This window comes from Lepisosteus oculatus, chromosome 3, assembly GCF_040954835.1.
Source record: "Lepisosteus oculatus isolate fLepOcu1 chromosome 3, fLepOcu1.hap2, whole genome shotgun sequence".
In the NCBI taxonomy this organism is placed as follows: domain Eukaryota; kingdom Metazoa; phylum Chordata; class Actinopteri; order Semionotiformes; family Lepisosteidae; genus Lepisosteus; species Lepisosteus oculatus.
This window is the reverse complement of record NC_090698.1, coordinates 69,195,911-69,218,963: the sequence shown is the minus strand read 5'-3', so window position 1 is coordinate 69,218,963 and position 23,053 is coordinate 69,195,911. Positions and strand designations below refer to the sequence as shown.

At 50.5% G+C, this 23,053-nt stretch overlaps 2 protein-coding genes across 10 annotated transcripts in view; both read left to right on the top strand.

The window, feature by feature from the left end:
- Nucleotides 1-2,161: 2,161 nt before the first annotated feature.
- Nucleotides 2,162-12,543, top strand: dcaf12 (DDB1 and CUL4 associated factor 12). Its single transcript, XM_015363814.2, has 9 exons — nt 2,162-2,633; nt 7,544-7,804; nt 7,894-8,106; nt 8,406-8,466; nt 8,677-8,870; nt 9,166-9,231; nt 10,001-10,163; nt 10,680-10,858; nt 11,210-12,543. The coding sequence occupies exons 1-9, from the start codon at nt 2,577-2,579 to the stop codon at nt 11,366-11,368; spliced, it is 1,353 nt and encodes a 450-aa protein (XP_015219300.1). The 5' UTR covers nt 2,162-2,576; the 3' UTR covers nt 11,369-12,543.
- An 8,571-nt stretch (nt 12,544-21,114) lies between these two features.
- ubap2a (ubiquitin associated protein 2a) overlaps nt 21,115-23,053 on the top strand; it is a 47,023-nt gene continuing 45,084 nt past the window's right edge. For 7 of the 9 annotated variants that reach the window (XM_069187458.1, XM_069187462.1, XM_069187459.1 and 4 more), the window contains exon 1: nt 21,115-21,208. The gene's annotated coding sequence lies outside the window, so the exon portion shown is untranslated. The other 2 variants (XM_069187454.1, XM_069187455.1) reach the window with 2 other exon arrangements.

The window sequence follows — 23,053 nt, the reverse complement described above, 5'->3', positions numbered from 1 at the left end:
ATCCCACCCATGAGCACTCTCAACAGCGCACCTGCAAAATGTGGTATGGACAGTTGGACTTTGGAAAATCAAAACGTAAAAAAAGAATTATTCGGACAGTATCTATTGCAAGAATTTGTGATCCCTAGAAGCTTTTTTTCTAATTTTTCTATTCAAATTGATATTTTATATCCATACACCAAATCTCGAAGACATGAGCCCTCAAGCGTGCTGCAGCGACAGACTTGCTCGGAAGCGAGGGAAAGCGCCCCCTCTGCTGGTGCACGCTGAGTATTGCGATAGGCCTTTTTACGCACCTGCGCCAAACGTAAAGGATGTTTTTGATAACGTTAGGAAAATCGTGAAGCTTTGTTTCTTAATCAAGTTACAAGTTACTCTTTGAAGCTGTGAAATCTGTCGGACTGGATCGGCTAAAATCAGCTGATTTTACTTGGCCTGAAGCATTTTCTCAAATCCATTTAGAAACAGGCAACACCACTACAGCAGGAGTCGTCTTAAAGACCACGTTAGGAAGGTTAGTTACACAGAACCGCCTTTTTCGTGCGTGCGAGATTTCTTAATACAAAAAAAAATACAAAAACATATTGACACACTTCACAGCCAGAGGAATTTACAATTATAAAAGCTGAAAATTATGCTTTTGACATATTTCCATTGTATGTCTTGTCTTTTGATTTTTAAAATTGTCAGCATTCCCTGTTTTCTTCCCGATGTGTTTGAACGATCTTAAATTAAATTTCTTTATTTGCAGGAAGGTATCAGCAATTGTCCAAACTAATTTCCCATTTATATTCCTCAATGTAGTATTCCAAAGAGAGACACAAGAAGGTACAACATATAAATTGCACAACTTCCTAATATAATTATTATTGCATTTTTTATCTTTTATATCTACTCCATGCAAAAATAAATGATCAGAGAAATCGAGAGAAGCTCTGTTAGTAAGGTCGAGACTCTAAACAGCCTCCCCACTTTCTCAGGAACAGCACCAAAGACTGGTGCTATAGCATATTCATGGGGAGCGATAGGAATCTTCCATTTTTAATTAGTTTAAATATAATCCTGACACTAAACAAAATGTACCTGTGTCTTATATTGCCTTAGCCATCTTAAAGAAATATAGTAGTATCATCTGCAAGTTGACAATTTTTAATTTCTCTGAGATATTAATACCTTTCAAAAAATATTAATATAAAGAGCTAAAGTATGGGTTACTAATAAAAACAACAAAGGACGAAGAGGGCGTCCTTGTCTAATACCTGTACCACTATCAAATCTGGGAGACGTCCCATTATGTGACTTAACTGACCTATTACAACCATTATAGTTTTAATAACATTTTGAAAATAGTGACAAAAACCATAAAATTCTAAACATTTAAAAATAAAAGTATGTTCTAACATATCAAAAGCCTAAAAATCAAGAAATTCAGTCAATTTATCTTATCTGCGTGGGAGATATTTGAAAGAACTACCTCTTTCCTATAGAAAAAAAACGGGATATTTGATTGGTCTTTAAAGTGACCGTATCATCCAGGTGGGGCTGCACATTGCTGGTGGTGGAGGGGATCCCCATTACCTGTAAAGAGCTTTGTGTGGAGTGTCCAGAAAAGCGCTATATAAGTGTGAGAAAAGGGACGGATCTCGACGGGAAACCTTTTAACGGTTTCCTTTAATCCTAAAATGTACCTTTCTTAAATTACTTTTTCTGCAGTAACGAATACAAATTCTGCACCAGCGTTTAGACAGTATTATCGCCTAAAAAATTGGGAACTTCGAGCAGGAGAGTGGGCTATGTTAAGAGTAGGATAAAATACGAGATAGACATTTGAGAGAGCCGCGTTTCTCTTTAATGCAATATTTGTTTTTTGTAAATGGGGGGGCTCTTAACCGATTTTAAAGTGTCATTTTAATGCTCTTACAGAACCGTCTTACTGCTGTCGAGTCATTCCCCAGTACCTAGAGAGAGGTTTTCACGTTTAAACAGTCGGTTGTTGAAGCAAACAACGGACGGAAGGTTCGTCACCCTCCCATAGCTGGAGGGGACGTCAGAATCGCGACCCCACCGGATGGGTGCCGGGAGTGTGAGGTCATGGAGGCGGTGTGTGTGTGGTGGGGGGGGGGTACGCGCACGCACACGCACACGCACAGCCGCGCACACGCCTGGTTGTTGATGTTCGAGTGGGGAGCGCGCGCGCGCGGCCCGCTGCTGTCGCCGTTGGTGACGCCGGCGCGCGGCGCGCGAGGCAGGAGCAGGAGTGGTGGGGGGGGGGAGCCTCATGAACGCGCTTCCCAGGCGAGCACGGCCCGTGGACTCTCCACACGCTGGCTGGTGGGGGGCGATATGACCGAGGCGACGGCTCGGGCGGCTGCGTTTGTCCCTCATTTTCCTTTTCAGGCACGGCGCTCAGGGCCCCGGGACGCGGCTTCAAGCAGTTAATTAATTAAAACCGGGCTCCCCCCTTCTTCTTCTTTTTTTCTTCAAAAAACCAAAACAAGCAAATCGCCATTATATGATCCAGTATCCCGCGTCTCCGCTGCCCTCCATGTGGGTGAGGGACCTGTGTGTGTCCGACTATGGCGAGAAAAACAGTTAGCAGGAAAAGGAAGGCAGGCGAGCTCAGGGAACAACAGGTAAGCGCGGCCCTTGGTTTGTTGTGTGTCTCTTTTTCTCAGAAACACAACGCACACGAGAGGGAGCGGCGCTGCCCGGGGTGTTCCCGGGCAGGACGCGGCCGCCAGCGGGTCAGGGGCGAGGAGGCGAGCCGGCGCCGCAGCCCGACCTCCCCCGGGCTCGACTTTGCGCTCCGGCCGGGCTCCGGCAGGTCGCGGGGGGAGGTGGGCGGGGGAATGCGTTACGATGTGTTTTTGTTTTTTAAAAAAAAAACCCTCCGTCAGCCCGACGGCGAGGTTGTCCGATGTGTGACGGGACGGTGGGCACTGTTTTGTTTTGTCGGCCCCCCCCCGTGATCCGGAGAGGGGCGCCGGCGGTGCCGCTCTTACAGCCCGGGTGCAACAGGGCGGTGGGGCCGGCCGGCTCTCTCTCGGTGTGGCGGGACGGGGAGATGATCCCTCCTGGGGGGGGAAACTGCGCAATCGGGGGGCCTTGACTTACTGACCGGGCGGCAGTGCTGACCCCCGGGTATCGGCTGAGGCCGACCGCTCTCGCAGGCAGCTGGATGGGTTTGTGACCGTTGCCCGGCTGGCTGGAGGGGAGTGAAACGTGTGTTGTCTGTTTGTGTTTGTTTGTGTGTGGTGGTGGCGGGGGGGGGTTGACTTCGCCGTTTGGCGAGGAGATTTCGGGTTTTCCGAGGCGAAACGGGAGTGCGTGTTTGAATAAAAACCTCCGGTGCGATCGCTTAGCAACTGACACCGCGGGGGACAGGCCGGGCTGCGCTCGGGGCCTACCGCCAGCTCGGATCCGCAGCTGACATTTTTTTTGGGGGGGGGTGTTTTCGACGGGGTGAAGGGGGCTGGTAGGACCCCGGCTGGAGACCGCTGTTCCCCGTTGTATCCGTGCTGTTGTCGTGAAGCCTTGGCGCTCCTCTCGCCTCTTCCCACCGACGGGATGTGGACGTGGGATTCACGGCGGGGAAAGTTTGAATCCTCGTCCGGATTATGGTTTTTCCCACCCCTTATTTGTGTGTGTCTGGGGGGGGCCGGGGGGTTGTCAGAGAGAAGAAGGGGGTGCGAGGTCCGGCCGGCCGTGGCGCCCGCCGGGCAGCGAGTGGTTTGTGTCTGGGTGACGTCATGCGGGCCGGACCGGACCTCCGCGCTGGCACCAGGGCCGAAGGGCTGTCCTGGCACCAGGTGAGGTGTGAATATCTTCCCCGCCCCCTCACCTCCCCAGTTCTGTTTTTTTCCACGATGAAGTAACTTTGCAGCAGCGCCCAGGAAGCAAAAGGTGTAGTACGGAGGGACGGGGTAGTGGGGATGCTCGTTTATTTTTTTCTGTTTGCTCTTGGGGAAAGTACTTGAGGCTTTTGCTCTCGCTTGTGTGTGATGACCTGAGACGGGGGACTGTGGATTTACAGCCTCAAACAGAAAAAGGTCACCTGAAGCCAAAACAGCAGCCCGAAATTGTTTTTTAGATCACTGCATGCTGCGTGTTCCTAAACACCTCCATAATGCCACCCTTTTAATACTGAAAGCCCAGTTAGTGAACGCAGCCCTACCTGCGTTACCTGACGCAAGCCCATGGCACATGGAAGGAATCTTTTCCCAGGCAGCAGTGTCCTGTGTTCGTCGGTCTAATCTCAGGAAGAAATAGAACACCAGTAGGGAAATAAAACTACGTTGTATGGTGTGGGTCCGCTGGCTGTTGGTAAAAGCTAAAAACATTGTTGCACATCAGAATGAAGATACACTAGGTGAAACCTTCAGATGTTCACAGTTTGAACATCTGATGAGTAGTTCTCATTGCACTGTTAACCCCAGACGATCCCTGGGTGCTTTACAGGAAGAGGCGGCCTGCTCTGTCTGCCTCGGTGAAGCCAGGCTGGGAGACGAGTTCCTTCGTAGAGAGCGCAGTACCAGGGTCGCTGCGCTTTTTAACCACTGAGATTTTAGCGATCAGGTGTTCCGTTTATCACATCTGAAGGATGGCATCCCTGCGTTGGACTTTGTGGGAAGTGTGCCCCCTATTGGCCCACCAACAGACAGCACCACCCTGCTTTCCTCTAGAGCACCACTGGGGAGGCTGGTGTGTTTCCAGGTGTTCAGCTTCACCTTAAAGATTAGTTCAAACTTAGCTACCAATGTTATATTCATTAAAATATCCATCTATACTTATTCCCCCAGTTAAAGGTATCTTATACAATGCTTAACAATCAAGGACAGAGAACCATTACTCTGGGAGTCCAGCACCTGAAATTTTGTTCCAGCTGAACTTTTACATATTTGGATCCTTGTTGGAACTGACAAGTTTCTCGATGGAGCCTTTGCAATTTTTTTTCTGCTCGGGTGTTGGAAGCTCTTACTGTACTTATTAAATGCAACAGTTAAAAGGCAGCTGCCTGGGTATTTAGAAGTTGAAAGCAGTGCTCAGGTCAGCCCTGTTATTGAACGGAGTGCAGTTGTGTGGGTTCTGGGAGCCCTGGCTAGAGAGCGTTCCCACCGGAGTTAAAACCACAGTGGCCGGATTTACAGGTGAACCATGATCCATGGGACACCAGGAAGCTACGTGGAAGTGCTTTTAAATCCAAGAGCAGGAGGGGCGTCTTGACCCAGAGGGATGTAGGAGCCAGAACAAGCTGTCCAGCTGTGTCATGGAAGCCGATGAAATCCTCAGATCCATTCATACCAAGGGCCTCAAGCACTAGGGCACTAGGAGGCCCAATGCCCTCCTCTCGTTTCTCACCGCTCCTACATTCTTAAATCACTAAGTGCATTTATATGCACACGTCTGTATAGACATCGGCGGCCGTAGAAGCATATAGTAACAATGACAAGTCTGTTGTTTTAAATCAGTCATGAATAGAAAAGGTGAAATGCGAGGCAAGGCCATGTTGATTGTATTCTATATGCATTGTGAGACAAGGAGTGCTATGTCCAGGTTTATACGCCAGAGCGTTCTGAAGAAAATTGTTTCTTTAAACCATGCGACTTAAACATCCGATTCAGTCTTACGTCTTTGACAGACGCCGGCTCGCACCAGTTTTCCGAAGCAATATCGAAGCTTCACTCGTGCCCAGTCCAGTGTCCTGGCCCGGCTGGACTCCTTCCCAGAGCCTGTCACGATTGTGTGGCTCCATTGTGCGCTGGATTTCTGACTGGGGAGTTGACACCTGGGCACCTCGGCCATGAAGTCGAACTGTGGTTCGCTGTGTGAATCTCCAGTGTGGAGTTAATTAGCCTTTTCCAGCGCAAGTCACGCTAGTCGGTCAGATTACCGCCGTAATGTTTTCATTCTGCGTGTGGCTTGCCGTGGCTGAACATGTGAATAAAATGTCACAGGGACAAAAGTGCCATGAGGGAGAGTGCCTACAAACGAGGAAGGATTCGTTTGCGAGTTAATCGCAGCTTCACCTAACGACCCCAGTTTGCCGTTTGCTGCTTGTGTGTTGATGTTGCAATGATGATTTTGTGCGTTGTTGGCTATATAAAGGACTTTTTGAAATCGTTAGTAGGTTGGACACCCAGTAATACAAATAGCAGAATTGCACAGCCATGTGGAATGAGAACTTAAATGAGTAACCCCACCCCATCGAGAGTCTTAAATGTTTTCTTCTTCGCACTCTGACGTGTCACCAGGGACTCGCTTGCGCGGTCAGCTGGGCAGGACTGACCCACCCTGAGCCGTTCTGTCCTAATGCATAGTAGTTCAGACTTCTAGAGCAGTCACTCGGGAGGCCTTGTGTGAATCCTGCTTCTTCATAGGCTTTTGTAGACTTCACTGGTGTCAAAAAGTGCAACTCAGTTGGGAAAACACTTTCCATTAGCTTTTATCTCCTTTCCTCTCTTGATGGAGAGTTCAGCTTGTGAAAGCACTTGAATAACCTTTTTCCCTTTTGCCTGTGTCTTGAGTATCCTAATAATAATTACTTACACTTATATAGTGCTTTTCTGGACACTCCACCTAAAGCACTTTACAGGTTATGGGGACTCCCCTCCACCACCACCAATGTGCAGCCCCACCTGGATGATGCGATGGCAGCTATAGTGCGCCAGAACGCTCACCACACATCAGATATCGGTGGGGAGGAGAGCAGAGTAATGAAGCCAATTCATAGATGGGGATTATTAGGAGGCCAAGATTGGTAAGGGCAAATCAATGGGAAATTTGGCCAGGGCACCTACTAGGGATTTTTAATGACCACAGAGAGTCAGGACCTTGGTTTTATATCCCATCCGAAGGACGGCACCTTTTTACATTATTGTGTCCTCATCACTATACTAGGGCATTAGGACCCACACAGATTGCAGGGTGAGCGCCCCCTGCTGGCCCTACTAAGACCTCTTCCAGCAGCAACCTCAGTTTTTCCCAGGAGATCTCCCCTCCAGGTACTGACCAGGCTCACACTGAGCTGCTGTGAGTTGCAGGGTGATATGGCAGTTCCTTGATTTATTCCCTTGCTTGTGCTTGTGAGTCTGACGCAGTGTACAGGTGCCTTCCAGAGCTGAACCTGCACGCGGTCTGCTGGAATCGCGTGCTGCGTTGTCCTTCCCGTGGCTGCATGAACTCGGCGTGTTCTTTCCTCGGGGCTGTTCCATAGCTGCCTGCTCGGCGCGGCGCTGTGTGAGTGCTGCCCCCTGCTGGCTGGACCCTGACCCTGCAGCGACACTAAATCGCCCAGAGCAGCCCGTAGTGGGGGCATCTGGCCTGGGGGCGCGGTGTTCAGAGAGGGCCGCTGTGTGTGTCGCTCTCGGGGCTGGAACAGGGCTCGTTCTCCCCCGGCGAGTCTCGGCGAGAGGGGCGCGGATGGTCCCTGCCAGCGCCCGGTGTGCCGAAGTCAAACCGTCGAACGAACGCCCGCCTGTGGGCTCCCCTGGTTTCGCGGCGGTGGCAGTAACCCTGTCCCTTTCCCTCCCTCCCCCCCCGCCAGCTGGGCTGGGCCCCCGAGGTGTGCAAGAGGCAGCGGCTGGCCGCGGCGCGGCGCTCCGTGGTGTGCGTCCTGCGCGGCCGGGAGTTCCGCCAGCAGCAGCAGCACGAGCGGCGCCTGCAGCAGAGCATGCGAGGCTACGCGGCCCAGCGCCTGCCCGGCATCCTGCGCGAGCGGGAGTTCGCCCTGGGCACGCTCAACAAGGTGTTCGCCTCGCAGTGGCTCAACCACAGGCAGGTGGTGTGCGGGACCAAGTGCAATACGGTAAGCCCCCCCCCCCCCGCCCGCCCAATCGCCCGCCCACCCACCGATCCCCGTGCGCTGACCGTGCGCCCCCTCTCCCTGCGCCCCAGCTGTTCGTGGTGGACGTGCTGACCGGCCAGATCACGCGGATCCCCATGCTGAAGGACCGGGAGCCGGGCTGCGCCCTCTTGGACCAGCAGGGCTGCGGGATCCACGCCATCGAGCTCAACCCCTCGGGCACCCTGCTGGCCACTGGGGGGGACAACCCCAACAGCCTGGCCGTCTACCGCCTGCCCACCCTCGACCCCGTCTGTGTGGGAGACGTAAGTCTGCTCGGGGGGCTCGCGGGTCCTTCTAGTCCTGCAGCGTGCAGAAGCCTCTTGGCTGTCTTGGTTGCCAAGTCTTGCCCTGTGTGCGATACGCAGAAAGGAGTGTGCGTCGGTTGCCATTGCACACGCTCCGCGTTCGCTGTGTAAAAACCCTGTTATACGCGTGCATGAGTTTTAACTGCTGCAGTCAGGCTGATCATTTAGGCGCTGAAGACCGGCGCAAGGGAAGGGGCTGGTGGGCTGGACCTCAGCAGTGGGGCTTATTCATGCTGGTCTCTTTCCCTGTGTTTCAGGACGGCCATAAGGACTGGATATTCTCCATTGCCTGGATTAGTGACAGCATGGCTGTGTCGGGTGAGCAGACCGGGCTCCGCCTGTTTCACTGGGGTTATAAAATCAGTGGCATGTATAGCAGATGTCCAGCAGTCGAGTGAGCAACATGGGCCTTTTCTCATCCGCGGCCTGCCTCGGTATCCCTGTACCCCCTGCCCCGGTTAGCACAGCCTGCTGCTCGTGTCCCCCTTCTCTCGGCTCAGCGTCCCATGTGTGTCGTGGCTCTCGCAGGGTCCCGGGACGGCTCCATGGGACTGTGGGAGGTGTCGGAGGAGGTGCTGAGCCAAGCCGCGCGGCAGCGGGATGAGGCTGGGGTCCCCACCTACTCCCACATCACGCACAGCGCCCTCAAGGACATCCCCAAAGAGTACACCAACCCCTACAACTGCAAAGTGCGCGCACTGGCCTTCAACAACGGCAGCAAGGTCAGCCGAGACGGCCTTCGCTCAGCAGCTCGTTTGATAAGACAAGTTTCTGGTCGACTCGCTGGAGTCATATTTAGCCTGGAAGCAAACTGCACATAAATGTTTTGAGAAAACAATAGACTGCCTTTCGGTCGTTTTTCTTTGCATGCTTATGCCCCGCATGAGTGACCTTGCTACGGTTGCTATGAGGTTGTGGTAAGGCAGCTGGATGCCTGCTTGTGTGTGACAGTGAAAGCAGGCCTAGAGAACGTGATATCTGTCTCTCTGACTGGGGAGCTGTCTCTCTTTCTCTCAGGAGCTGGGAGCTGTGTCTCTTGATGGCTATTTCCACCTGTGGAAGGCAGAGCACAATCTGTGCAAGGTGAGTGCCGTGCGGTTTCTGTCTTTTCTCTTCAGAGCGCAGGAATCTTTCCTGACCTGGAAGGGTCTCTGCGTGCTTGTAGAGCACCTGATTAAGCTGGTGCCCCACACAGCTGGCTCAGATGGAAGCATGCAGTTGAGCAGTTGGTCTGGGTCGAACTCTAACCCTAACCCTAACCCAATGGTGGGCTTAACCTGGAGAACTGGCACCTGGTTTTCTATGTGAATCCCTCTGCACGATTCACATCAGACCTTTTCCGAACTGGTGTCTCAGTAGCAGGTTACTTTTTGTAATGGGGAAAAAATAAGAACGGTAACTCTTCCAGGGTTGCGGAGAGGTGGCACTGGGGCTAAGGATCTGTCGGTTCAAATCCCGCGGCCAGCAGAGGAATCCTACTCCGTTGGGCCCCTGAGCAAGGCCCTTAACCCCAGCTGCCTTAGGGGTGCTGTACAATGGCTGACCCTGCGCTCTGACCCCAATCTTCTCTCCCTGTCTGTGTCTCATGGAGAGCAAGCTGGGATCTGCGAAAAAGACTTAATTCCTAATGCAAGAAATTGTATATGGCCAATAAAGTGATCTTATCGTCACAGTTTAATCAGATGAGAATTTACTTTCCTGAATTGTTTGTCTCAATAAAATCTTATTCTAAAATTTGAGATGCAGCTCTTGCAAGGATTATTTTTTAATCTTGCGATCTGTTTCTACCATATGTCAAAGGTTGTTTTTAGTGAATACCTCTCTTTCCTTTCCCTGCCTCTCTCCGAGTCAGCTCCTGTCCACCAAGCTTCCTCACTGCAAGGAGAATGTGTGTCTGGCCTACGGTCAGGAGTGGTCAGTCTATGCGGTTGGCTCCCAGGCCCACGTCTCCTTCCTGGACCCCCGCCAGCCCCCCAACAACGTCAAGTCAGTGAGCTCTCGGGAGAGGGGCAGTGGTGAGTGCACACGCCCTCGGCCACGCTTCCCTGCCGTTACCCCTGTCCCCAACCCCAGAGGCAGCTTGCCTCATCCCTGAACGTGACCTTCTTATTGCCAAAACCATAGAAGACTTGTGGATTCGACGCTATCTGCCCCATCCTGGAAGTCAAAAGTGCTTTTTAATTTCCTTGAGCTCCCTGGCCTTCAGTTCAGTTCACCTGAAACAGACGCATGGGGTCACTCGGGGACTGCTACAGATGATTTAGAGCTCCTGCATTGATAACATTGATGGAACAGAATAATTCAGTGTAAAGAACTCTGTCTAATGATGTAGGAGGAGTGGGCAGCCTGAATCCCTAAGGCTTATATAGGAGTGTCATTACTGCAGGCATCATTTAGTGACTGAGTGTTGCTGATCATTTTGCTTTGTTGGACTGATTTCCCTCTGACCGCGGATCTCTGAGCCCTGCTGGACTGGGGTCCCTGGGTGCCAGACTTCAGGGGTGTCTTGACTGAGGCTGTCTCCGTTTTAGGGATCCGCTCGGTCAGCTTCTACGAGCACATCATCACAGTGGGCACCGGCCAGGGCTCGCTGCTCTTCTACGACATCCGTGCCCAGCGCTTTCTTGAAGACCCCTCGGGCCCGAGCTGTGGCTACAAGGGGCGGCCCGGAGACGGCATTCTCAAGCTCTCGACTGGCAAGGGCTGGCTGGTGAGTGCCCGACTCCCCCTGTCTCCGTCGCTCTGCTCGAAGCCTGCTGCAGCTCCAGAGCCTCCCTGTCCAGCGCCCTGAGAGCTCGTGTCGGGAAGGTCTGCTCGCCTCCTCCATAGTTGTCTCTCCTGAGGCTTGCCACGTCTTTTTCTAGAGATTTTTCACATATTTGTTTCTTTCGTTTTTCCTCCTGGACCCGGAGCGTATTTTTCAGCTTCATCATCCAGGGGAGTGATTTTTTTTTTTCTCTTTCCATTCCAGAGCCTGCCCTTTTATTTCTGTGAGCTTCCTGTGTCCGTGCCAGTCTCCCTGCTTTACAGCCGTTTCACTGCTCTCCTCTCTGTCCCGCAGAACTACGACGAGACCTGGAGAAGCTACTTCGCGGAGATCAGCTCCTTCCCCAACGCGGTGTACACCCACTGCTACGACACCTCGGGCACCAAGCTCTTCGTCGCGGGCGGGCCGCTGTGCTCGGGGCTGCACGGGAACTACGCGGGACTGTGGAGCTAGCGCCCGGCCACGAGCAGGCGCCCCCTTTCCTCCTGCCCCCCTTTTTTGATTTGAGTTGACTTTCAGTTCTTCGGGAAGCAGCCGGGTGAGCTGTGTTTTTTGTTGGCGTTTTTCCTATGGTCATTCTGTCAGCCAGTGGATTGACACCGTGTGGAATTAAGAGACGTAGCCATCGGGCGCAGAGACACTTCCTCTTGGACCTGATTTCCTCCAAGCAGCACACCAGCATAGAAAACGCTCTGCAGCGCTTGGTCTGAATCGCTGGGCCGGAGCTCGAACACCTGTGTGAACGGCAGGGAGAGTCTTGCTGTCCTCCAGTGCGGAGGGAAGAGACGGAACAGAAGAGATGAAGGAGCTGATGGCGCACTGGATGAACGATGAGGGTTTGGTTGGCTTTGGTATCGGCTGGAAAGCTTGGTTCCTCTGTTTTGTTTTTTTTTGGGGGTGGTGTTGTGGTGTTCACCCCTCCTCCAGGAAGGCGGGCGGTGGGCAGGGACAGAGTGTAGCAGAGCTGAGGGGTGAGGAGGGCATGCCCCTCCAGTCTGGAGCAGGAAGAACAGCCAGAAACACTAACCAACTCCAGCTTTGTCCCACCGAAAGAAAAAAACAAACCTGGAGGATTTTTAACATTTTATTTTCTCTTTGCTGATTTTTGTTTTTTTTGTTTTACAAGATATTTTATCTTCCGGACTTGGTCACCCACTTGCTGTGTGTTTTCCTGTAGCCTCCCCTTTCTCTCCATCGTCACCTTGGTGTGCTTGTGTCGGTTCTTTCGGAGTGTTTATTAGTCGAGTGGTCTCGCCCTCCTCGCCAGCAGCCAGAGGCAGGACTTAATTTATTGCTTTGCCTCCTCTTGGTCTTTCTGTGAAAGACCACTGTGGGCCGTCGTTGTGTTTCATGGTACTAAGTGTGTCTGTACAGTACAAAAAGAAAAATGAAAATTACGACCATCCATCTAACGCATAACCATCACTTTTTTATTTCTTATATATATACTTATATATGAGAATTCAAACTAACTTGTCTGTTTCTAGTGGTGCCCTCTTTTATATACACTTCATGAATGTTTTTACAAATTACGAGTCTGAAAATATTGTACAACATCAAACAAAAACTAACCAAAAAAATTATAAAAAATCAAATAAAAGTCTATTGATGTATTTTTTTCCTACAGATACTATTGGCTGATTCTTTTCTGTTTCTTATCCTTGTCCTTTTTAGAAAGGTTAACTACCAGTGTTTATCTCAAAGGTGCATCTGGTTAGCTGCAGCGATGCGACTGTACTGCTCTGTATGTCCACTTAAACACCACAGCATTCCCAACACTAGTGACTGCATAGCCTCCTCAGACACCCCTGCAGCTCCCCACAGCTTGGAAATTGAGTTTTGGAGACCTGAAACTCCAAAGAACGGAATGTCGTTTTGAAAATAAACTGTAGTTTTAAAAGTGAGTTGAGTTGGTGCCCAGTGAGACTGAAGTACCGAGACATATAGAGCCGGCCTTTTGAATTTTCAAGTGGATTTGATTTTACTTGGAAAAATCAGTGGGAGCAAATGTCAAATGCAAAAAATCTGATGGCACCAGATACAGGGAAGTAGGGAGCTGCGTCAGCAGGTATAGGCTGCAAAGGCACAAGTAAAGGATTATTCCATGCTGAAAGGAAGTGTCGTTTCAGCTGTGGAGCCAGATCACACTCCTGAAGAAGGCTCCACAGCCGAATTGCTGTGCCTCTTTTCTTTTCAGCGTGGAATAGACCCATACTTGTTCAGATACAATTAATACTGTCTGTTCAATTGGATTGATCTCATCCCATGTCGTTTTCGGACCGCTTACTCCTGCTGAGGGTCGGGGTAGTTACAGGCTGAGCAGGCCAGACCAGACTTCCCTTCCTCCGGCGACGGTCCCCAGCTCCTCCTGGGGGATTCCACACTCGGCTCTCCCTTCCCCGTCGCAGATCGGTACGGCAGCCTCGGCACCAACCTGCTGGTCAGTCCTACGATCCCCTCGGCCCTCTCTCCGGAGGTCTGTGACTTCAGATTTGGAGGTGCTGACCGCATCACACCTGTGAGCTGCTCGTCGGAGATCACAGTCCGAGGAGGTGAAGAGGAGAGATGAAGCCCTCAGGTCCCCAAGCTGGACACACTCTGTCTTGATGTCTTGTCCCTGAAGGTCACTGAGGAGAGGAGGAAAGACGCACTCTGGCTCGAGTCCAGCGCCTTCCTTAAACAGGCATCTGAGAATGCAGACACGGATCTGACTGTAAACACAGGACCTGGCACCCCGTACTCCTCCAGTACTCCTCCATGTGCAGAAAACGTGTAGACAGGAGTGGTTACCCGAGTCTGCCGGTCCAGAGGTACTGTCCCTGCTGTCCACCCATCACTGAAGAAAACATGAGATTTCCTGGGAGAGTGCCCTGGCTGTGATCGTTTCCTTGCTGGGTCCCGCAATGTTTTTAAGCAGTGTTAAGTAATGGATCATTACCGAATCATGACCTCCTCTGCACTGTTGGGTTTCAGTCTGGACAAGGGCAGTGTGTTTCAACTGTTTCATTTATTGCACAAGCAGGTGAAAGTACGGGCCAGGCCTATAGTGTGGTTTTGTTTCTGCTCCAGCCTCCAAAGGAGCTGCTTTATACCACAGTGAGTCTAAAGCAGGGGGTGGCAACTGCAGGCTTGAGTACTCCCTAACAGAAAATTGTTGCTATGTTGCAACATGCTTAACTTTTTAACTCTTTGTTCTAGTTAATGTACTTAATGCAGAATCACAGTTCTGTACGATATTCACTTTGTAGACCGGGTAGAAAAGTTAACTGAATAATGCGAACGGTTATCTGAAAAACCAACCACTGTGGCTGTCAGAGAACTGAATTAGAGGTCCCCGATCAGAAATGCTTTCACATGATTGTGAGCTTGGAGTTAGGGTGTGTGCGAAGCACAGAGCTAAGTACATCTACCATGTTCTGGTTTATTTATTAAAAAAAGGCCTGGTTGCCCACTGGCTGTTTTTCACACCTCTGCTCATGGCTACAGGCCTCCTGACTGCACATGAGAGATTGAGGAAGTATAGGGAGACTCACCTGACCCGCCCACCTTCGAGCCAATCATCTTTTAACAGTCCGAGGCAATGCAACCCTATTTGGCGCTGATTGGAGGAAAGACGCGTCCCTCCCTGCTGGTGCCACCTGCCTGCAAGCACTCAGAGTACCACAAGGGGTGCTGTCTTCCTGTGAGCCAAAAGAGCCCCGAGACAAATCCCGCCCTACCCTCAGCCCAGTTCAGCCAGCATGTGTCACTGTTGTGTTCTCTACCAGCTTTGCCTCTTTAGTACCATAGCCAGGCTTTTGTCCAGCTCATCTAGAGAACACAGCAGATCTTCATGCCTGGGCCCTGTCTCTGGCTGCCGGTGGCGTACAGCTAGCTGAACTAGGCTGAGGGTAGGGCGGGACTTGTCTCAGGGCTCAGCTGCTCCTGAAGCCCCAGCAGCTCTGCAACCTGGAGGTCCAGGCTTGGGGTCGTGCACACGAGTGGGCCAGCCTTCATCTTCAGGCAGGAAGGAGTCGAGACATGAAGGCGTAAAGACATTTAAGATCGCACGAGGTGTTTTGCAGTATTTCCCTCCAGTTTTTGTGTTCTGCGGACAGTACATTCTGAAGGTCCTGCTTTTTAACAATTCTGCGAGAGATCATGGGTGCTGTGTATCACTGGCTAAATACCTGGCTGACTAAAGCGTCTATGTAAATCGGGTTATAAAATAGTTCTAACAGCGTGTGACAGAAAAGCAAGTGTACAAAAACTGTGAACGTAGGAAAAATTCAGTTTTGTTTTTAGGAACAGCATTAGTACTTCCACAACTTTATTTTAGCAAAAACATAATACTTCATTGTCATTTTGTTATTGTTTTGAACTGGATTGAGAAGCTTGTCATTTCTCGAAGAGGCCAGTTCATTCTGAGCCAGTTGACAATCTACTGTGTCCAGTACCGTAGATGACACACAGTCCTTCCTGTACCATTCTCACCCAGGCGCACGGAGACCACTCACATCCGTCCACCTGTTTTCTAACCTCTTTATCCAATACAGAGTTGTGGGGGAGCAGGAGCCTATCCCAGCAAGAAACGGGACCAAGGAAGGGTACATCCTGGATGGGACGCCAGTCACACAGAATCCAATTAACCTGCCAGTGTGTCTTTGGACAGTGAGAGGAACCCCATGCGAAAGTGGGAGAACATACAGTACAAACTGATAGCACCCCAGATCCGGTGTGTGACCCAGGAACCCAGTGCTGTTAACAACCGAGTCACCATGCCGCCCAGATTCTCTAAACCATGTGAGTGGGTAACGTTTCCAGGTGTGAGCATCGGGGCTTTTACAGGTGCTGTCATCAAGACTGAGCCGTTCCTATTTGCCCTGAGCCTTCCTCTCTCTCCCTCCATCGCAGCTCTCAGTGTGCAGTCAGGATCTCCCGCCCTCGGACAGCAGTCTTCTCTCCAAAGTCCTGCAAGTGACACGACACCCCTTCTTTTAGCGTTGCTCCCTACGGCGTTCCAACCTTCTGACTTCAATTTCGGAGGGTCGGTGTAGACTCTCCACAATCCTCCAGAACTGCTGCTTGCTCCTTGGAACGATCTCCTGAACTTCGGGATTTTTATTTTCGGTGAAGTCTTTAAACGCCTCCAGAACAGCACCTGGAGCTTGAGCCAGTGGGCGTTACTGTACGGTGGGGTCTCCCACATCTGTCGTTCTAACATTTGCCAGTCCCCTTCTTCTCGATTCGGGCTGGCCGAAGGGATCTTGGATGGAAGAAGATGAGAGTGGGGTGAAACCGAGCCGGAGGTTGTTAAGCGCAACTTTCCAATCAGTGGCACAACAGACTAGGATGGCGAGACGCATCCCATACCTGCTACCCAGCCCCCCTCTCTCAACAGGGTCTTGCTTCTGGATTGTACCGAGCATGAGCGGTAAACACACTGTTTTGCGAGGAATGGGGGATGGATGGAGAGGGGAAGATTTTGACCGCTGGATATTTTCTCTGCCCCAAGTGAAAAAGGAGAGCAGTGAGCTTTCAGCTTCAGAGGATCCACAGGAGACAGCGAGCACCAGCTCTGCTTGTGGCAGGAGATCAGGAAAAAGCGAATTCGGTGATGCGAAGGGCACTGATGAGGCGGTCGGTGAATGAGGAGAACAGTTTAAAAACGTACACAGGGTAGTGGAAGAATGCAGGAAACTAGAAGATGAAAGAGCTGGGTTAGACAAGGAAGAAAGAGAGGACTTAAGCTTTACAAGGCTGAAGCAGATACTCCATCTCTCAAAATTGTACGTAAGGCAAATGAAAAGTGAGGAAATGAAAGTGTTAAGGATGTGAACAAAGGGCTTAGGCGCAGAGATGGAAAAACTGAGACGCTCAACAGAGGGCTGTGGAATGCGAGCAGGCTGTGATTTTAAATGAACAGCAGAAAAGGGAGTTGGAGAAGGAAAGGCACAACTAGACAAGAGTATTGATAACTTGCAGGAATAGTTGTAAAAGCTCAGATATACAAACCAGAATCACCGAAAGCTGCGTACTATAAAAGGAAAGGTGATCGGGAAGCCGATGTAGCACATAGAGTGAGTCAGATTATTAGCACATGTTAAAAGGAAAGTATAGCAATGCTGTGAGAGAGGCTTATGTGGGTTTTATAAATTATAAATCTAAGTGGCGACGGGGCAAGTGCAGGAAAAAAATGAAATCCTGGCGCAATACTGTGCTGATATCTTGCTTGAAGCCCTACATGGGTTTGATGAGCTCCGGGAGACAGACAAGACTAGGATCGCAGTTGCCAATGATACCAATTATTGTGTGTTGTTATTTCCAACAAATCTATGTCATTCTCATTAACTGAAAGCCAATGCATTACTACTTTAATATCCATATAAGGCAGGGATATGTACGCCTTTTAACCATACATACTATACACTGTAGTACGTTATGCACAGAACAGGGGTAAACGTGGTTACATGCAATTTTGGCTTTTCGCAAAGGTGCTCTGCACTGATTCCCAGTGAATGTCAAGACCCCTCTGTGTACAGAAACACACTGCATCTCTTCAGGGAGAAGCTGCTTGTCTCTCCATGCCCTTGCTGTCATGTCTCTCACGTGTACCTCCGTTCCGTCTGCTCTGTGGGATTCTTGGCTCTGGTTCCTCCTGGTGCTGCGCTTTCCCTGGCTAATTGAATGTTCCAGGAGCGACAGCTTGGCATTAAAAAGACAGAAATGAAATGAAAACCAGCAGACTCCCCAAGGACGGGAGAAGAGCTGCGCAGTGGCAGAGCGATGCGATCTCGTCTCCTCCAGTGATGACCAGCGCTAGATCTCTAATACCAGTCTCTGACCTGCAGGGCTTTCAGCTCTGTCAAAGATTCAGATCTGACTACCTGCACGCTGTGGTCAGGAAGTGCAATAGAGTTCAATAAATAATGAATAAAGAATGATCTTTTCATGAGGCTCACACCTTCACCCAGCTCTCAGCGGCTCTTTGTAAATCTCTCTGTTCATTCCCAGATTTCTTTCTTCCACGCTCCTGCTGGACCTTGTCTCCCAGGTTCCACCTCTGTGGGCCCCGTTTCTCACCTTCCCCCAGCTCTCTACACGTTCATTTCCCTGGAAGTCCTGCTTGCCCTCTCCTCACCATGGGCTTCACAGCCCAGCATCCTTCTGTCTCTTTGCTTTTGACCTTCCATCGTGGGGTCAACTTGTCCTTGTTCCTTTGTAGCTGAGACATATGCTGAGGCAGCTCCCTGGTCTGTTCTTCATAAATAACAGTTATCATTGAGAGCTTCACGTGGAAAATAACAGTCAACCCCTATTCATTTCCTAAAACATAGCCAAAGACACAAAGCCCCCTCCAGCTACCAAGTGGACTCCACCCATCCAATAAAGCTGACACGTCTTTCCCCAAAGAGTTGTGGGAGTGTGGAACACGCAAGCACAGCCATGTTGTCTGGCTTCCTTCTGAGCCAGATGAACCGAAAGGCAGCCTCCAGTCTGTAACCGGTCTTCTGCAATCTAACTAGACATCGTATCTGCATTATTTATCAGTCATGGTCTGTACCCAGAGGAGGGTTTGGATGGAATCAGCAGTGGGGCAAGAGAATCATCAGGTAGTTGAGGTAAACGTGATTATCTTGATGTTGCCAATACCTGTTTTCTAATTTTGGATGAGTCAAGTCAAATTACTCTGCTTGCTAGGGGTTGTATACAAACATATGTAGTTGGAGTCGTCTGGGGGCTCTGTGGCTAAGGATCTGTGCCTGTAGCAGGAAGGTTGGAAGGTTGCTGGTTCAAATCCCACGGCTATTGGGCCCCTGTGCAAGGCCCTTAACCCCAACTGCTCCAAAGGCTCTGTATAAATGGCTGACCCTGTGCTCTGACCCCAAGATTCTCTCGCTCGAGCAAGCTGGGGTATGTGAAAAGACAAATTCCTGATACAAGACATTGTACATGGCTAATAAAGTGATCTTATCTTCAAAGTCATCGGTGGTATGCCAATGCAGAAAGTCATTTTGACCAATTAGGAAAATAATGCATTCAATTAAGTATTTAACCAGGCAGTTGGGGTGCAAAGGTAACAAGTGTGAACGTGCCCTGCTGGGATGTGATCCCAGTCGTTTGTGGGATCTGGAATTCTTTAATTCTCTGTCAACAGTACAGTAAATGACCACAAAGCATTCATAGGATACGTTCGAGAAGGCCTTCTGAAATGGCTACACCACCAAACTTTTGTCTCTTCTTTTCCTTTCAGCATTTACCTGTTCCATTCATAGGTTAATTCTGATCTTAATTCACTGCCATACAAGGCAGCTCATAATGTATGGGTATTAAAACCACCAACCTCCAAATTAACATTTAACATAACTTTTCTATCATCCAAATGTATGTTTCTCAACCATATCAAAATTCGTAAATTTTTATTTCTGGAAACCAGCACTTAAATTCCGCAGATAGGATACACTTTTCGAAAACTAATAATCATTTCTGCTCGTTTATTTGTTTAGGGAGTGTTATATTACTTTTCTCTCCCTTTCCCTCCTTAGTGACAGCGGAGACCGTTTTTCTGAAGGGCTTGAGTACTAAGTACAGACTGCAACGCCTAATCACTACCAGATGCAGCAGCAATACCAGGGCTCCCACGTGCCCCGCGCCTCAAGCAGCTCTCAACACAAACAAAGCCGACGCACATTCATGACGTCACCCCCTCGGGCTGCTGGGACCGACTTACCTCTAGCCTCTTTATTTTTCGGGAAGAGGTTTTTTTTACAATTATTTTGTTTAACTGTTTTTTTATGTTGATTGATCGCTGAAGTAAACACTGCGGTGTGATTTTTTAAATCATGCTTTGATTTATTAAGATTTCGCATCTGTTTTTTGGCTGTCAACGGACACGCACGAGCTCATTGACGAGCCGTGCCGTGCGCGTCCACATACAGCCGAGCGTGAGCGCGCAGTGTCGTCAGCGGTCAGTTAATTTTTTCCTACAAAGAGAAAGTTTCGTGACTTAGGATAAGATTAGTGGTGCTTTGAGTGTGAGTGTTTTTGTTTTGTATGCCCCACGACGGGCACCAAAGCCAACACGATGGCTTTCTCAAGAACTCTTTTTGGGTTATTGTTTGTCCGGTCTCATTTCGTTTCCAAACCGCCCCTTATTTTTGCTGGACTGCGTGGCTGGTTTCTGCCCAGGATTTTGGAGTTATGCGAAACCCACAACCCCCTCGTCTCCTTTATTGTTCACTCGTGATTGGTAGAATAATCTAGAAAGGAGAAGGCAGGTGACAAGCCCAGATGACCAGTGGACCTGCACATAATTCCTCTTATCTACAAGGCTGCCGTCTGTTTCTCCTCACAGTATCCGAGCACTCACGGCTCAAAGTATACGGCTGATAGAACAAATAAACTTGAACTTGAACAAACCCATTGACAAACACTCCATTTTATCAAATGCACCCATTTTTCCATCTGTGTTAAATATTTTTCTCGTCTGTGGGGGTGTTAAAGGGAGTGAACCAGGTCGAAGGAGCAGCTGTCTCCCGACTCGCCCGCCAACGACAGGCCCGCTGTTTCCACGCCTGTCTCGTTTCGTGCTCTAGGGCTTTGGGGAGCCTGTACAAAGGTCTTCACCTTTGGTGTAAGACACGCAGAAACAGAGAATGGTCTACTACTAAAAATGTGACGACGAAAAAAATAATTCGTAATGCAGTATTTAGGGGACTATTCGGGTGTTGTTGTTTTTTTTGCCGAGACTGTTGTTAGGGCGCTGTATCAGAAAGAAACCTCTGAAGCATTGTAAAGTCATGCGGTCGGGTGGCCGCCTTTTGCAGTACGCGAGAAAAAGATCCCAGTATTGTAAAATCCTGGGTTCGGTTTAGGGCTTTAGGCATTCACCTGGAGGAAAAAAAGAGCTTTCACGGGCCGATTATCAAACTTTATTGATTAAAAAAAAAACTAGCAGACTAAGCAAGAAGACACAGTGCGAGTCTGCATTCTCTCCTCACACTTTCCCCTGGGTCGGAGATCAAATAAAACTTCACTCACACCCAACAAATTACCGCACACAGGACACTGAACACGTTAACCCCAGATATGTCTCACATGATACTGCTCACAAAGGCGTACAGTCGTGTTTTAGCCCTTGTAAGACTTTACGAGCGAGGCAACGCGCACGACAGCCACCTTGCGCGCTCCCGCCGACTGCCCCCTCCCCACCTCTCGGGGGCGCGCACGCGGGCGCGAGAGAGCGCCTCGGAGTCGGCGGCAGTGCGGGGGTCACGTGACGGTGTCTGCTGGCCGAGCGAAGCACGTTAGCAGGTAACCAGCCCTCCGGGAGCCGCACAAAAACTCGGCTGAAATCTCACTTCCAGGCGACAATCTTTATTTAATGGTGTAGAATTGACTGAAATACACAGGATATCGCACCGGGTAGTAAGGTGCTGCGGCTTCTTCCTTTGTAATTTTGCTGCGGGCTTGCTTGTGGCGGTGTCGGGGTTGGAGTATCTATATATATGTGTGTGTGTGGGGGGCCATTTTCTTTAAAAAAAAATATCGTGATACCATACGGTGCCCCCCTCCCCCTGCGTAGCCCTCAGTATTTGAAATGCGGGCATGTATAATTGCGGGTGTGAGAGGGACGCCGGATCCGAGCGCCGGGCCAGCGAGGCGACACCGGCAGCAAAACAAAGGCGCTCGTCGTGCTGCCCCGCCGCCGGACCCGCGGCCGGAGCCGTGAGACCGGTTTGTCCCGATCGATAGCCGCTGCGAGAGCGAAGCGTGGGCGCGCTGGACATGTAAACACCCCCCTTCCGACAGTGGGGGGGTCAGAGATCTGGACTCGGGGAGGGGGGTGTTCGGGGTTCCGGGTGCCTGCTGGGGTCCTTCTCCGCCGGTGTCGTTGTTTCTTCTCGTGTGTTTTAAACGTGATCGCTTCCAGGTGTCTTTGAGGTCTCGTTTTCTTGCTCCTCGGAGCCGGTTCGGTGCCCCGGTTCGGTTCGGTTCATCTGGCCTCGGCGGTCGTTGCAGTCCAGTCCGTGGCCGCGGTGCTGGCGAGTTGCGCTCATGCTAGGGACGGGGCAGAGGGGAGGCAACTTCTCGGGGGCCAAGTGGGGGCTGAGCGCTGCAGCAAGTTTTGTTTCCGATTCCGTTTAGCGGTTCACTTGTAACTTTTGACGCGACGGGTTCTCGGCTCCCGGGCTATATACCGGCTGCCGGGGGTCCGAGGCCGTTTTTGCTGTGCGCTGAGAGGCGAACGAGTGTCCTGAACGTGGAAGTATTCGGCGGAAAAGGTAATGATGAATAACGAAGTGAAGGCGAGAAAACCTCAGAACTAACCCAACCAAAACCAAACCAGGGCTTCGACACGGGGAGGCGAGGAAACTTTGTTTTTTTTATACATCGGGGAGATTACAAAGCGTGGGCCCATCAAGTCGGTTCGGTAGTTGGCAATGGCTAGATGAATCTCACCCCTCTGTTTCTTGAAACGAGCCTGGCTCTCGAGTTCAGCAGCGTGGCTGAGTAGCTTGTTCCACACTCCCACCGCCCTTTGGGTAAAGTGCCTCCTGCTCTGAGAAATGTGGTTTGATGGAGGTGATCGCACCTCGTTGTGTAATTCAGTTTCCTGTCGTCTGGGCTGTTTAATATGGTCCTGTCCGTCCTGTAAACGTGGCCCTCTGTCGAGTCTCCTGTCGTGGCTGCTCAGGGTGTCTCCTTTGCACCTTGAGGTTTCGGAGTGCTGATGGCTCGTCCCCCACGAGCTCAAGTGGGAAAGTGGAGCCTGGCAACATGCCGCTGCCCAGTTTTCTCAGATTTCCTTTGAAAACGTCACCCCTGGGGAAGTCTTTTATTTATTTGTTTTTTAAAAAGCAGCTTTAAAAAGGGCCTGAAAACCCACCACTGGATTTTTGCTGTGTTGCTGGGCAAGGGCTCTGGCTGCGTTGGTCTGGAACAGCTCATTCCCTTTCAGGGGGAATGCCGGGAAAATCCGCATAGGACCGTGCAAAAAGCCTGGGAGGCAATCCTGGACAGCACGATGATGTAAAACAGATCTGGAACAGCGCTGCCCCCCTCGGTGTTTCTCACACCATTGAACATGCTGCTTTTTTCCAGGATAGTAGGTCAATGGTTGCAAACAGGGAACCAGAAACTGCCATGAAGGATGTT